Source organism: Rhyacophila brunnea, unplaced genomic scaffold, assembly GCF_057557595.1.
Source record: "Rhyacophila brunnea isolate RB1 unplaced genomic scaffold, BYU_Rbru_1.0 scaffold_19, whole genome shotgun sequence".
Taxonomy (NCBI): Eukaryota; Metazoa; Arthropoda; class Insecta; order Trichoptera; family Rhyacophilidae; genus Rhyacophila; species Rhyacophila brunnea.
The window spans coordinates 31,441,319-31,457,857 of NW_028232848.1; the positions used below are offsets into that span (position 1 = coordinate 31,441,319).

General features: G+C 31.8%; 1 protein-coding gene across 1 annotated transcript in view; it reads right to left on the reverse strand.

The window, feature by feature from the left end:
- The window catches only part of LOC147072909 (neuroendocrine convertase 1-like), a 141,015-nt gene that overhangs the window by 31,896 nt on the left and 92,580 nt on the right, over positions 1-16,539 (reverse strand). The window contains exons 4-9 of the mRNA XM_085945891.1: positions 7,424-7,525; positions 5,760-6,029; positions 4,541-4,687; positions 3,841-3,942; positions 1,580-1,697; positions 445-563 (exon numbers count right to left, since the gene is read on the reverse strand). Of these exons, the coding sequence (XP_085802017.1) occupies positions 445-563; positions 1,580-1,697; positions 3,841-3,942; positions 4,541-4,687; positions 5,760-6,029; positions 7,424-7,525 (858 nt within the window). The remainder of the gene's footprint in view (positions 1-444; positions 564-1,579; positions 1,698-3,840; positions 3,943-4,540; positions 4,688-5,759; positions 6,030-7,423; positions 7,526-16,539) is intronic.

Below are 16,539 nucleotides of genomic sequence, written 5' to 3' on the forward strand. Positions count from 1 at the left end.
ATTAAATCCTCCAGATTATAAATTCTACTTATATAAAACATTTTTGTGACTATGTGATATGGTTAAAAGATGTGGACATTGACTGTCAGTGATTTCCAGAAGCTGCAAGCCGTGTTTTCAAGGATGACATCTGATGATGTCTCTACAACCAACAGGTTTACATTCTATTTGATGAGTCTGGGATTTGATTGATCAAAATCCAAACCATGCTATGAGATGGACACGTGACACATATGGACGATAAGGATCGATAACGTGTTTCACGTTCAGCGGTCTAGAAAGGAAACGGATACGGGAATCTCACGCATATAGTGATTTGATGAGAGAGATTACATTAATCGTGCTGTTGTGTTGGCAGATGATTAAAAAATCTTTCCGCAAACACAGAACATCTAGTGAGTTAAAAGTTTTAATATTAACGATTTTTTTTTATTAAGGACCCACCTTTGTTACTCCTCTTACAAGAGCTTCTTCCGCCAGCCTTCCAGGACCTTCCACAGTTTTGCCATCATCATTTGGTCCCCATGATGCACTGTATATATCTACTTTATCATATGCGAAACCTATAAGAAACAAACATTAAAAAGGTAAATTATTAATAAACTATTTCTTTAATCATTGAATATTTAACAATATTTGAGAATGTAACGTTCTATATATTGAACATATATAATTTGAAAACATCACAAGTCGTCGAGATTTGAACCTGTGATCATTGGATTTATGGCGCCATTTTCTAAAAAAAAAGATTTTTTCTAGGGTATGAGATGCTTTCAAATTATGTAATAGTTACATTATCATTTTTTTCCCAAAAGTCCATTGGGTATTCTGTCTTCACGGTTAAGGAACAAAGGTAAATTATGAAAAATGAAGTAAACGTGCAAAATTGTGGAGGTTATAAAAGTCCAAAAATACTAATTAAAGTGTGTGTACTATTATTATAAGAAAAAAATAAAAGACTTGAAAAATTGTGCACGTGAAAGCAATAAAGATTCTGTTGCCTTTTGCAATAAACTAAATTTGTAAATTCAGATATTCTATTATTTATTATGAACTAAAATAATTACAAGATAAAAAGAACTTTTTATATACAACGTTATTAAATTTTCTGTTGAATCATATAAACTTGACTTGACTAGCTTAAACGATAAAAAAAATTTGTACTTGATAGAAATAATACTGAAATGTTCATATTGATTTCCATAGTAACGCAGTATATATTAATATTAATAATTTAGTTGCTAGGACCCACTTAGCAACCAATAGTAGTTTTACTTTTTACGGATTTCTTCCAAAATAACTTTTCATACAAAATAGAATTAACTGAAAATGAAATCAATTCTACTTAAAGATGGCTAAAAGTATTAAAAAATGCATTGGCATCGTGTTCTGATATATTCTAAAAGTTTCAAATGTCTAGCTAGTCGGGAAGTTAGTTAAAAATCCGGACAAATAATAATACGAGCTAAGAAAAACGTTGTAAAAATAAAGATGTCTTGAACTCCAAAGATAGCAACCAGGTTTATTTATTTATGACATTGAAAGAATTTTATGTATTTGTATTTTTAGTATTTCATACCTAGAGCGGTTCCTTCGACTCTATCGTTTACACCGCCGTCGAGTAGCTTGATTCCACCAATTTTGGCATTGTAAGCAATTCCGACTCCACATTTTCCATTATTAGCAGTCATGGCAACCTAAAAATAAAAGGGTCAGTTGATGACAGAATGGATCATGAGATTATTTTGGGTTTAGTTGCGAGGTAAGATATTTTTTACCGATTGATGTTTGTTAAAGAAAAGGGATACAAAAATATTTTTTGCCCTTTCATATTTAACATTCTTTTACATAAGGAAAGTAACAGAACTGATACTTTTTAAATTGAAATCACATGCAGATGTGACATATTTTAACATTATATCAAAGCTTGACTGTTCTTCACTGTGTAGGTTAAATCCCGGATACCAATGCATCACTGCTGATACCATAATTTCAATGACGTCAAATCATCTTTCCCCTTTAAAGTTTAGGCATTTTTTTTCTAGATGCCTTTATGGATACCTCGCATTTACTATCGAAGTTTCTTTAAGGACTTTGGCACGTAAACTACTCTATTTGATGCTAGTCAAGGGCTGTACAACAATATGTGTATTTGCCAGAGCCAGGATTTGAACCCTGGACACACAACATTATATGCCGACGCATAAACCACTCGGCCATTGTGAAAATTATAGAAATTGTTAAAATGTATTACAACAATAATGAATCTATTCGATTGTCACTTCATGGTGGAACTGCATTGTATTGTTGTTTTTATTTAATAAAATGCATTTTTTTGTAGTACTTATTCCACTTTAATCAAGAGATTAGGACCGGTTTCGTCCGCCTCAAAAAAATTGCGTTTTATTAAATAAAAACAACGAATCTATTCGAGATAGGTTTCGGGCGTTACGTAAAATGTATGGTCAAAATAATCGACATCTAGAGCTTACTGTTCATAATTTAATTAGAAAATTTGATTTAAATGATATTATTTGTGATAGTAAGAATCTAACACGTCAAAAATATAAACGTAATGCTGAAAATATCGATGTTGTGAACCAAAATGTGGACTTGAACTGTACGAAAACTTGACCTTTCTTACTACATGGAATATTAACCGAATAACTTTTTGGTGCATCGAAGTTTTGCTAATTGAGCATTAGGCATAAAGCCCACCAAAAAAGCGTTGGGTGCGCTCACTACTGAGTAGGCCTCCTCCCACCCGCGCATTACCCTTCACCTATGTAATAAGGGGCTCAAGGAGCACAAAATAATTATTATTATCAGCGTTTCTCATAACAAAGCAATAAAAATATTATTAAATTTCTCGGGGCTTGTAATTAATATCGGACACGCAATAACTAAACAAAGAGTTCACTGTTCTTAAATAATGGCTTCTCGCCCGTCTATCGACGACGCTTCGAGGAGCGTGATTTTGCTTGCCGTGTTCAATGACTGGACTACGTTGTATTTTTGTTAAGTCGTATCGCTGAGAAGCCAAAAAACGGTGACTCATGGAGTAGGCGGGCACAATGCGTCGTCAAATCCAGTGTGCGCTAGCGTATTTGATTACGTTGTATCTTCGATGATTAACACGCCACTTGTGAAATTTTGCGCGAGAGCCCCACTCGCTCCGTTAAATGGGTTTTACGCCTTAGAGAAGCTTGAAAGAGATCCATTATTTCATGAAAAAATCATCTTTAGCGATGAAGCTTAATTTTGCTTAAATGGCTTCGTAAATAAGCACAGTTGTCACATTTGGAATAATGAATACCTACATGCTATTATTGAAACATCTCTACATCCACAAAAATTAACAGGTCGGTGTGGTTGTGGTCTAGATGTATAATTGGACCGTATTTTTTTTAAACGAAAATGGCAATGCTGTTACTGTTAATGAAGAGTGCTACAGAAACACGATTACTGATTTTTTCTAGTATGTATTAATAATTAATGATTTTGAACTGGATGATATGTGGTTTTAAAAAGATGGTGCAATATGCCATACAGCTCGTGATATAATCAACTTATTGAGATAAAAGTTCAGTATATACATCTCTTATTTGATAACCGTATATTAAATATAGCAAATTCTTTTAAGTATATACATATAGTTTATTTTTAGAAGTCAAAGTAAATGTTAAATAATTTATTTATATCGAGTCTTTTCCAATGTCATGTTTAATATGACTGTAAGTAGGAATATTTTATGATATATATTTCACTCGACATCTGAAGAGACCTGACAAACTAAACTAGACACGAATATCACTTTATACTGCTGTAAAAGTAACATACTTCTCCAGCACACCTGGTCCCGTGAGAATTGCGTCGTTGGGCATCATATCTTGGAGCAGGATCCTCGTCTTTTTCATTGCAATCATAGCTGATGCTGGGTTCCTGGGAAATAATACAAACATGTCGAAAAATAAGTAATGTTTACGTGAAACGCGATGACATGCTGCCTTATTTAAATTATGAAATGTTTAATATTATATTAAATAGGTATGTAAGTTAGAAACAAAAGAGCTACTCTAGATTTTGCAATGCACAACAGTGCCACTCACTAAAACGTTTAAATTAAATTAAATACCTATAGTTTATTTTTTAATTGAAACAATATATTAATTATCTCAGTACACTCTTTAAATATAAAGTAATAACGGGTATTTTAAAGTTGACAAAGGATTATATTGTATAAAATTTGAGGTTATCCGATATATTTTATCCGGTTTATCACATAGACAAATTTTTACAAGGGCCACGTTCCCAAAACTAACACTTTTTGAGAGTAGCTTTCATGGGAAAGCTCAAATTCTCAGTAGATGATTTGTACCTATATCAATTAAAAGTTATTTAGTATATTTTTTGTCTGTTTCACTAGATAACACACCAACGCCACATCTTTCAATGGACTATGACTGAGTTGAGCCGGATGCTATATTATGTTCATTTACGAAAATAAATGAATTACAATTTATCAAATAAGCTTTCTCACGTAATTTGCTTTTAGGTCATCGTGAAGATACTCAATACCATCGTCAAGTATTGAAACTTTTATTCCTTTTCCCGTGTACCCCATTTTGTAGACTGGCAGCACATTCAAATCTAATTTGGGCAGGTCATCTCTTGTCCTTGTATCTTGCTATAATCGATAATTAGATAATTATTTTTTTTTTAATATACAATAATCTATTTCTTTTATTCAAAGAATAAGACACGAGATTTGAGAATGTAACATTCTATATATTGAACATACATAATTTGAAAACATCTCATCAAAAATCTTTTTTAGAAAATAAATACGACACCCGACTTGAACTTGTAACTGCTAGATTCACGCCATTGTGCTTCTCCAGTTAAGCTATGGGCATCCTACTTAATAACAATAATTTTAACTAGTAATTCTTATATGAAATGCTTATCAAATTGCGTAATAATGTTGGCTATCGGTTTTTGTATATTAAATTGAACAGGTATAAATTAATTCCTTAATTACTATCTGACGTCACGGATGATGGACGTACTAAGACGTGTCTGTTTCTCATTCATGTTTGTATTAAAAAGTGATATTTCACCTATTAATTACTCAACTCCATTAAAATAGTTTCAAAACTATTTTTTTGGATAAATCTACAATAGTTTAATTGTTCATATTTATATCAATTTCGGATTAAACTAATAAACTCATCATCAGAAAAATTAATTCTAAGATAACTTTAAAAATTCAAACTGAACGCTTATAACTCGCAAGCAATGACATTATTAATGGACGACGCACTCAATACAGCAGCTAGCAAATAAATTCGCGCATCCGCATGTATAGGTAGACGTGACGCAGTTTCCATTATGCGATATCACGCATCGGGAATTTATAATAATATGACCTTTATTGTAATGGCATTATAGCAGTGTTTCTACTGTCAATGTTCATTTGAGCGAACCCGTTCGAACCGAACCATTCGGCGGCAGACCCAACAAAAAGCATCAGGAATTTATAGCAATATCACCTTTATTGTAATGGCGTTACAACAGATTATGCCATTCGGCAGACCCGACAATAAAGTGAGTGTTATTTTCTTTTCCAGATGATTCGTCCATATTAATGTCATTGCTCGCAAGTTATAAATTTTTCATTCCTAGTACATAACAGTGACGTAGTTAAAATTAATTCATTTTACTGTTTCAATATTTTATTTAATATTTATATTACTTACCAAATACCACTCCTGCGTCCACAGCTCATCGTTAAATACAATTTCCTTTTTCTTAGGAACCTTCATATCTTCTCTCTTCCATCTTGACAAAGGCTTAGAATCTCCTTCGTATCTTTGAAGTAACCTTTTGTGAGGTTTTTGATCTATTATTAATTCATTATCCTTTGTAAATACGTTATTGTTGTCAGTGCTCGGGGAATCATTTCCGTCGAATATAATGTAGTCACGTTTTTGCCGTTGTTTTGTAAACAGTTGCTCAGCCCATTGTACCTGAAAAGAAAACAAAAAATACCCATAGAATATTAAATATAATCGTTGTATAATGTTGATATGTATTTTTTCATTTTCCGCTATTTGATGTGACATATTATTATTATAACGTGCTTGATCTATTTCCAGATTGAAGATTTCCAGGATTCCCTCGTTATCTTCGAAGTCTTATTTATTAGGATTTCTAGTTATACATATTTATATATTTTTTTAAATAAATATAAAAAATATTAAAACGACGAATTTGTTAAAAATCTAAACGTAAAAAAATAATAACTTAATAAACTAAATTTTAATAATAAATATGACCATAAAATATAATGTAATAATAAATGTGATCCTGCAACAAATTCACATTTCATTACATTTTTACAATAATTGTAAGTTTATCGTTGACTTAAAAAAAACATTGTGATGTTTTCAGATACACATTTATTAATTAATACAGCTGAAATTGTAAATTATCAAAAAAAAATCTCAAATTGCAAGCTTCGTATTTTTCCGCTAGGTTCTCTGTTGGCATAAGGATCCCCCTTCTAGCGGAAAATACAAAGCTTGCAATTTGAGACATTTTTTTGATAATTAACAATTTAAACTGAATTACCTAATTAATACATATGTATCTGAAAACATTAAAAAGAATAATATTTTTTTTATTAAGACAAATATAAACATACAATTGTAAAAAAATGTGAATTTAAAAGGATCCCATCTTATTATTTACATTTTATTTTATGGTCATATTTATTATTAAAATTTAACTAATTAAGTTTTCTATGTTTTATATAAGAGATTTTTGACTAATTCATAGGTTTAATATTTTTATATTTATTTTAAAAAACATCGATTTTTATAAAAATATAAATGTGTTTAACTTGAAATCCTTTCTATTTATAATAACAATACATAATATGACCATAAAATAATATTTAATAATAAGGTAGATTTTTTTGATATTAGGCATTTATATTTTATCTGATGACTCAGTTATCTGCGATACAATATTTTGATAACCAGTATTTGGGTACCTATTGATGACTAGGAATATCGGTATTGCAATACCTAATACTAGTGTGGATGTGGATGTGAAATCCATTTTCATAACAGTAATAAATACGTTGGTATGTTTCTGAGGCTTTTAAAAATTACGTTATGATTTTTTTTACCCTTTTTTACCGTTGACTTAAAATTTAATGGGCACTTAATTTAAGTTTGCTATTTCATGAACATATTTTTGTCACTAGTATTTAAGTAGGAATAGTCATTATTGTATTTAAGAATGTGGAGAAACTGCTGGCTAGTATATTTGATACAATCTTATTTAAGGTATGTCGAGATTAGTTACTCATTTGAAAACAAACATGTCTAGCTATTTATAAAATTATTTTATTTACCCTTGAGTTTTGTGATAGACCTCTTGTCAGGTAAATATCTGCTCTTCGTTGTTTGATATGGTCATCTCTTATAAACACGTATGTATCAGGAAACTCCAGAATCTGCAAATTGAAAAAAACACAAAGATAATAAGTTAATAGGAATAATTCAAGCATCGCCTTTGTTAAATGTTTCTCCTACCTTACAGTTTTTATAGAGTAAGCCTGATTTATATAAATTGATTGATTTAAATTTTGATATATTATTGATTGATATAAATTTATTTATAACTTTATAACCTGATTTAAAATTCAATCTATCAATTAACTATTTTTTTTATTCGACGAATAATTCACAAGATGAACATACATAATTTTGAAAACACTTCTGAGAAAATATAGTACTTATAACCATTAGAAAAAATCTTTTTGAAAAAAGTAAGACACCCCGCAGGGATCAGGTATCGCACTCATGCACATAGACCACTATGCTAAATGCGTCATACTTAATTGTGACAATTTTTATTTTAATTAAAGTAATACCTACGTTTGATTTAAAATATAAAAGCCGATCGCCAATAGTAGCTCAATTTGAGAAGCGCTGCAGAGAGTATTACAAGCCAGTAGTTAAAATTTGTCGCAATTTAGTATGACGCATTTAGCATAGTGGTCTATGTGCATGGGCATGATACCCGAGAGATGCAGGCTCGATTCTTGCGGGGTGTCTTACTTTTTTCAAAAAGGTTTTTTCTATTGGTTATAATATATTTTCTCAAACTTAAGTGCTTTCAAAATTATGTACGTTCAATCTATTAAGTTAGTACGGTTTCTAAAAATAAAATTAGTATGGTAATATTCCTGAATAGCTACCAAAGTGAGGGAGAAAGAAGATTCCGTCACTCTATGTGAGTGTGGCAATGGTGTGACAACCAAAATAGCTATCGAATAATAAACCAGCCTACAGAATTTTAGTATAATTTATATTTAATAAACTATTTATAGTATTTATTTTGTTGAACGAAAGAGACACAAGATTTGAGAATGTAACATTCTATATAATATTATTTTATGTACATACATTTGAATGTATACACATTTGAAAACATCTCATGCATATTATACCCACTAGAAAAAAATATGAAACCCGCCAGGATTTGAACCTGTAAACGCTGGATTTGCCCAAGAGTTAACGATTGCTTACTTTAATTGGTCTACTTTACGCTGCATGTAATCATCCCTTGTAAAATATGAAATATTATCCACCCAAGTTATTATCTATAGCACTCGCTACACCCTGCCTTGGCAAGCTCCAAGTTCAACTTTCTTCGCCACGTGCCATTTTTGAGGTAGGTATATATCATCAAAGATCTTTTTTGATATATTCTTTTTATAGATATGTATTTATCTTCCTATCATCTTACTACTGAGGAGTTTATTTGTTTTTCCTATAAAAAATGATTTTTTATTTAAAGAAGCCTTCAATACACATGCTTGCTCAATAAAAAATAAAGTATTATTAAAGGTCATACCTAATTAATATTATTAGTGGCACGTGTTGTTAATAAATTGAATAAAGTTGTGTAAGCAAATTTGAAGATTTATTTGAATTAGTTTTTTTCTTGAGAATAATTCAATCTGTTTTAGAATAAGTTCTTGCTTAATGATTCATAGGAAGCAATAAAAAAAACTTTGTCTTACTGAAGCCACATGTTGTACCAAGAGATTGCAATTCTGGACGGAATTTTAGATACGTGGATTATTTATTGGCTTTATTCCGGATGCTGGTATCACGGAATTGACAAAAGCTTTTCTACAGTTTTTGTACCAAAATAGGTATGATAAATTAAAAAAATAAAGTATTTTTTTTATAAAACATGTGAGCAACCACTGACTGTAGGTTATATAAAAGGTTTATTATGAGCAATGGTTGTATGCCATTAAGCCAACCCATAAGTTAAAGAAAGAAGGAGAAAGAATACGCGGTGACGACTCTTAACAACGATAGGTAATCTCATATTTTTATCATACCATGTAATTCTAGAATGTCATAATATCACGAATATTTTGCAATACCTACAATATACATAATATTGGGTACCTTATTATTAGGTATATTATATTTGTCTTTATCTGTAACGTATGAGAGAAAATTTAATATGTAAATGTGTAGGAGAGAGCGAGATAGGGAGATGACATATTAAATAGTGTAAGTTAAAAGAAAATATACACATAAACGCAAATTCTAAATTTGAAAAATAAATCAAAGGAATCGTTTATTTTAATCGGGCCGTGAAAGAAAATAAATGTTAGTTTGACAGCTGATGCAGAACTAAGCCAGATCCAAAAAACGTGACAGGTGGGACCACAATGATTTAAATATTTTATTTATAATTCAAATTTATATTTGATTGTTTATTATCCTATGAAACTTAAGTTTAAAACATATTATGCTATAATAATAATGATATGTATATTTACATAACATAAAAATAGTTTACAAAATACTGGAAATATTACAGTATTTATTATTACGGGATTTTGTGATAAAGACATCAAACGGGATCCCAGACATGCTAATCTTAGTTGGGCCAAACTGTTTTGGTCTAAAATAATATTATGTACACAGTTAATAATAATAATGTGACTAATAAAGTTATCTGTATAAAAAAACAGCAGTTGGTTTGGTGAATAAGTTTTTCTATGAACAAATGAGAGAACCAACTTAATTAATTATTTTTTTATGTGGTAGATTTAAAAAAAAAGTAATTTAATATACGAAAACTTTTTATGAAAACAGTACTAGTTTTACTATGGTAACCATATATTTTATAATTTAAATGGAAATAAATAAAAACAATTTGTGAATATTTAATTAAGAAAGTTAAGGACGTTTATTTTGCTTCTAAATATAACATATGGACTCAAACAGAGGAGATATAATATTAAGAAACTTTTTTAATAAATTTGCCCAGTGAATTATTGGGTGTTTGCTCAAAGGTGGGTTTCGAACCCATATTCACATCTACAAAAACAGCAGGTGATGTTGTAGGTAGTAGCAAAGAGTGGAAGTAGGCTGTGGATCCTATAAAAATAGCGCATATTATGTTTTTAGTAGTATTTATTTGTTTTCATTGCAGATGGCTTAACATTTAATTAAACTATACATAAACCAATCCATGATAGACTGAAGAATATTGTTGATTATTATGGTTTGGATTAAGCAGGGTTTAATTGAAAATTTTAAACTAATCAACAATATATGTAACTTGTATTCTTAGTTCAATGAAAGCAAAATAATAAGTATGACTATAAAGGTTTTGTGCTCAGTATTTTTGCTCAGCAAGTGGCTGACATCCATTTCTCGTAAAAAACAAAATCTATCAATACAAACCTCCACTCTGTGGAGGCCCATATGATCCTATCAGGATTGGACATGGTCGGAAAATTTTTTTACCCGTTTGTCACATGTGCTAATTGTATGTTTATATTGATTTTAAAAATTGGAGATAATAATAATATTTAACACGACAAAATTATTTCAAAATTGTTTCCTTTTAAAGGAAATTTAAATGTAATGAAACATTAAATATTATATTATAGGTGTGATAATTTCAATCAAGACAAAAATAAAAACACTGTACACACAAGTTGTCATCATCAATAATTACAAGTAAAAATAACTTTTTATATACAACGTTTTTAAATTCTGTTGAACCATATAAACTTGACTCGACTAGCTTAAACGATCGAAAAAATTGGTACTTGACATGTCATATTGATTTCCATAGTAATGCACGTATATATTATTAATTTAGTTGCTAGGACCCCAGAGCCCTAGCAACCAATAATGGTGTCGAAATAACTTTTCATAAAAAACAGAATTAACTGAAAATTAATTCAATTCTACTTAAAGATGGCTAAAAGTATTAAAAAAATGCATTGGCATCGTGTTCTGGTATATTCTAAAAGTTTCAAATGCTAGTCGGGAAGTTAGTTAAAATCGATTGCAAGATTTGTACTGGACAAAGAACCACCGGACAAAAAAGAATACGAGCTAAGAAAAACGTTGTAAAACGCGCAACTCGACTCGATTCGGACATTAATTTTTGAAAATAGTAATATTAACGAAAATTTTGATACTGTAACAACACATTAAAACAATTTCCTTATGATACATTAATAATTATTGTATTAAGATGTTAACACATACATATTATTATGATTCAAGTTTGTCAACTTTTTTCTTTGTGTACAATTATTATAGTATCTAAAATCGAAATAATTTTTGTTTATACTTTCATCCAATATCAGAAAAAATACAATCGAGTAGATGCTTGTATACTTTGTGAGCTATTAGATGAAGAAATATGATAAACTATCGCATTTGGGTTAAGAATTAGATTTTGAGATTAGGACGTTGTTGAGTGAACTTGCTGCAGATGATTTAGAAGAGTAAAAAAATCATTTAAGATTGTCTTAACAAAAATTCAAAAAACTGTTTTCATAATTATTGCGAATATATATTATATCTCCGATGACACTGTACTGATTCCTGGTGGCTTAGAAAATTTGCATCAACTGGTAGAAAGGGTTAAGGAGGTAAGTAATTCTCAAATTCTCATGGCTTAAAAATGAACCACAAGAAAACAAAACTATTATCAAAAATAGCGAGACAAAACACCAACACAGGTTTTGTCATTAACAGGGAACCAATTGAACGTGTGGCCCATTATAAATATTCATGTACATGGGTCAATGAGAAATGGGACCAGTCTCAGGAAATAAAATTATATACTTGAGATCGCAAGGAGAGACGCCTATTTAGCAAATTGAGACCTTAACCTAGGTCTGAGGCTGCGTATGGTACGTTGTTATATTCTCTCAATTCTTTTCTATGGTATGGAAGTATGGACGCTAAGCCAAGAGATGTGACGGAGAGTTGAAGATTTCGAGATGTGGCTGTGTAGACGCATCCTCAAAATTCCTTGGATTGACCGGGTGACAAAATATGTTGAAGTTCACAATCGAATGGGAAAGTACCGAGAAGTTCTGCGTAGTATCAAAACCAGGAAACTACAGTACCTCAGCCACATGATTATGAGAGGACAAAAGTACAACATTCCCCAACTTGTCATTCAAAAAAAGATGGATGGTAAGCGTAGCAGAGGAAAACGTCACATTTCGTGGCTTAAAAATGTCTGTAATTAACACGAGTGCAGCTCTACTGAACCGTTCCGGGTATCAGATGACAAAGCTAAGATCGCCTTGATGGTGGCCGACCGCCGCTAGGCAGAAGAATTATATTTCAGTCGTTGTCAAATTTTCTATCCCCAGGTGGGTTTTGAATAATTGCCCAATATGGAGTCTTCGCCACTGAGGTACAATCATTTGGGGCAAAAGTACAATGCAATTTTCCTGCGGCACAGTTTTATGTAAACATTATTATCGCACGAAGAAAGTGTTAATCGTCAAAATAAACAAGTAGGACCTATTTATTTAGGTGAAAATGCATGAATTTTCCGAGAAAGTACCAGTTTAGTAGGCACCATGCAGATGCTTGTAAAAGCTCAGCGGGCGTCGGGCGACGTCACGACGTCGATTCGTGCCGTTAAAGAACGCCGCCCGCGTCGAGTCAAAGCTTTCAAAGTTCAAGAAGCTTATTAAACATTTTACGATTGCGCGTTTTTTCATGGAAACGGCAAATAAAAACTTGCTTTATTTTAAACCTCTAAATGGAACATGAAAAATTGGCTACAGTTATACGTGTATATTATTATTTTTTATTGTATAATAAACCGAGCGCCGTAATGCTAATAAAATTGCCTTTTTATTTGACACCGTTTCGCATATTTTTATGACATATAAAATAATATTCAACAATTTTTCAACAATACAACTGTTTATTTTAAATACGCAACCAAGGAGCATTTCGAAAATTATTTCCACTGAAAATGATACATTAATATCTGGCACATACTATTATAAATATAATGTTATGAAATGAACTATTTAATGTATTTAATGTATGTTTCTATGTAACCAAGACGTCAACTGATTAAGTAGTTACTACCATAAATTGATTGATTGATTTTATTTTATCTACTATACTTATACGAATGGGGAAGGACCGATAAGTTCAACGTAGTATCAAAACCAGGAAACTAAAGTACTTCTGCCACATTAAGACAAAAGTACAACATTCCCCAACTTGTCATTCAAGGAAAGATCAATGGTAAGCGTAGCAGAAGACGGCGCCGCATTTCGTGTCTTATGAACCTCCGTGATTGGTACGAGTGCAGCTCCAATGAACTGTTCCGGGTAGCAGACGACAAATCTAAGATCGCCTTGATGGTGGCCGACCTCCGCTAGGGGATGGCACAATAAGAAGAAGAACTGTATTTAAGGTTTGCCCACGATGGCAGAGCGGCAACGTGTTAGCTTATGTCGTACTTAGATCCCGGGTTCAAGTCCCGGGTCTAGAAAATATACATAATGTTGTTTTTTCAATGTGTGTTTAGACCCAGAGTATTGACATAAAAGGTTGAATAAGTGGCTTATATACTTATACCTTTCTCGTAAAAATAAAAATCCCTAAATACAATCTCCATTTTTCGGAGGTCCATGTTATGATACTTTTTTTAAAATGTGATTTTTTCTAGTAGGTATATAATATCTGAGGTGTTTTCAAGTAATATATTTCCAATATATGGAATGTTACATTTTCAAATCTTGTGAATTATTCGTTGAATAGAAGAAACGGCTTTGCTAAAATATGTGTCTGAATGAAAAATGACAAATGATTAGGTAAGTATCGAAATAATCGAATACATAATGGCCAATGACATGTAAGATTTGTATAGGACGGAAATAAATACGGAATGGGCGGGAATTTTCGCGGCACAATCTTCACGACGCCGACGCTGAGGTAGGCGTCTTGTGACGTCACAGCGTCGAATAGTTTATGTTAATATTATGATGGAAGCTTCTTTGAGTGTTAATTTATTATTTAAATATGATTTTCATTTAATGTAATAATATCAACGATGATAATGAAGAAACTACCTGAAAAAATATTTGAGTTGTTTTGAATAAAATCAGAATTATCCATAATATTTGGAGCTATGAAAAAGTAGTAGTGTGAACAATTTAAGAAATTCATTATTTTCACTAACAAATTACAGGTATCTCAAACATTACAAAAATAAACATTGCTCTATTATATTGTATTACGTATAGTTGGTATAGTGCCACAGCCTCAAGGGTTCCGTCGTCGTGGCCGGCCCTCCCTCACCCTTCATCGGTGCTACAAAAGCGATCTACGCGCTGCAGATCTGGAATGGCGGGAGGCACAAGAGTTGGCGATGGATCGAGGGAAGTGGCGCGATCTTGTGCTTGCCCTATGCCCCAATGTTGGGTCATAACAGGGTGAAAGAAGAAGAAGAAGAATAACAGTTTTATTTTGTATTCTACACAAATGTCAATCATTGCGCTTGCATAAAAATTAACTACCAAATTTTTATTAACTAAACAGTCTGGGAATAATAAAACACATAAATTTAAAATTCAAATCATTTTATCATTCTTTTTCAAACTTCGGTAATTTGTGATTTTTATATTATGTAGGGTTTATCTATCATTTGCAAATATTATATTATTTATTATTAGCTGAAGGTTACTGGGATGAATTTTTGTATACAATATTGTAAACAATAACCACCCCATTTAAAAAAATACTACACCAGTTCAATGAAAGAGGGTTGTATTCACACACCCCCCACTTGTCGCTCGAAAGGGCGGCGTCGGCGTCCACCGGCGCCTCGGATTAGAGCCGCCCACGATGCATTGTAATCGACGCCTGATACCAGGCCCGCAGAAGTACAGAGGAGATAACTGAAATCGGGAGTGACTAGGTCCCCTCTTCCCGCCAAACTGAAACTCTAGGTGGATATGTGCAACAACCTATTTTCGTCACTCCGCGGCCCGCCGTGTGATTGTATGCGGTGATTCGGAAGTGACTCACCGTTCTCACTGTGCCGCGCGAAATTTTCCGGGAACTATCTGATGCGTTTTCTGATTTCCTGGTATTGCTAAGAAGCTGTTGGGTATCAGCTGTGCCAGATAAGTGCCATGATCCGTATATTTTCTCTCAGTAATCAATTACAATGGAGAAAAAGCAATATGATTACATAGTACCTATTAATAATAATAATAATTAACAATATTAAAAATATAATTTATTTTATGTAATGTCATGATATATTTTGTCATATAGACTAATTATTTAATCACTTTACAGAAACAAAACAATTTTCACAAATTTAATATACAATCACACTGGAAAGACATCGGTTATAAATATTATTTACCATCGATTATAATTAATATATAAGACCAATAATTATTAGGCGTTTAGGTTGTAAAGAAAGTTTTGAAATTACGTACTATAAATTTGAGCCATTCGTTGGTCGGCCTATATACATGAGACTGAAATACAATGAGTGACGGCCTAGTATTATGTAACGATTTACAGTCAATGCGTTATGTCAAAACTGAAAAATCAATCCTCCATGGATACAAAAAAATACTTTTGTTACACTTTTGACTGATCCTGATGTATCAAAAAATGGATAATAGTGTTAAAACATTGGTATGACAATCACTACCGTCGATATTAAGAATGATCAACGCCTCGTCTGGACCCGATATTATATAAATAAGATTAAAAATATTTTAAATATAAAAGCAAAACGTTACATATATAAACTTCACATAGATTATATTGTTTTTGCAACCGAACAGAATTTTAGTCAGGTCGTAGATCAGGTGTTCGTTCCAAGGGATGTCTGGGTGAAGAATGAATGTAAGTGTCCCGTTGCGGAAGCAACGAGGCGTGGTATGTTAATTATTAAAAGACAAATTGCAAGCTGCAGAAGTGATTATGCAGGAATATGCGGTGAGGCAAACAATGCGCTACGCAGGTATATCTCATTCATCCAAGCTAACCGTTCCCGATGATTTCCTTACTGTACCTTGTTGCTTCCAATGACACCCTCTAATTCTTCAAAAATATGAACTATTGTTCCCACAATTTATACTTGATGAATATATATATCTACATCTCAGAAAGCCATGTAATT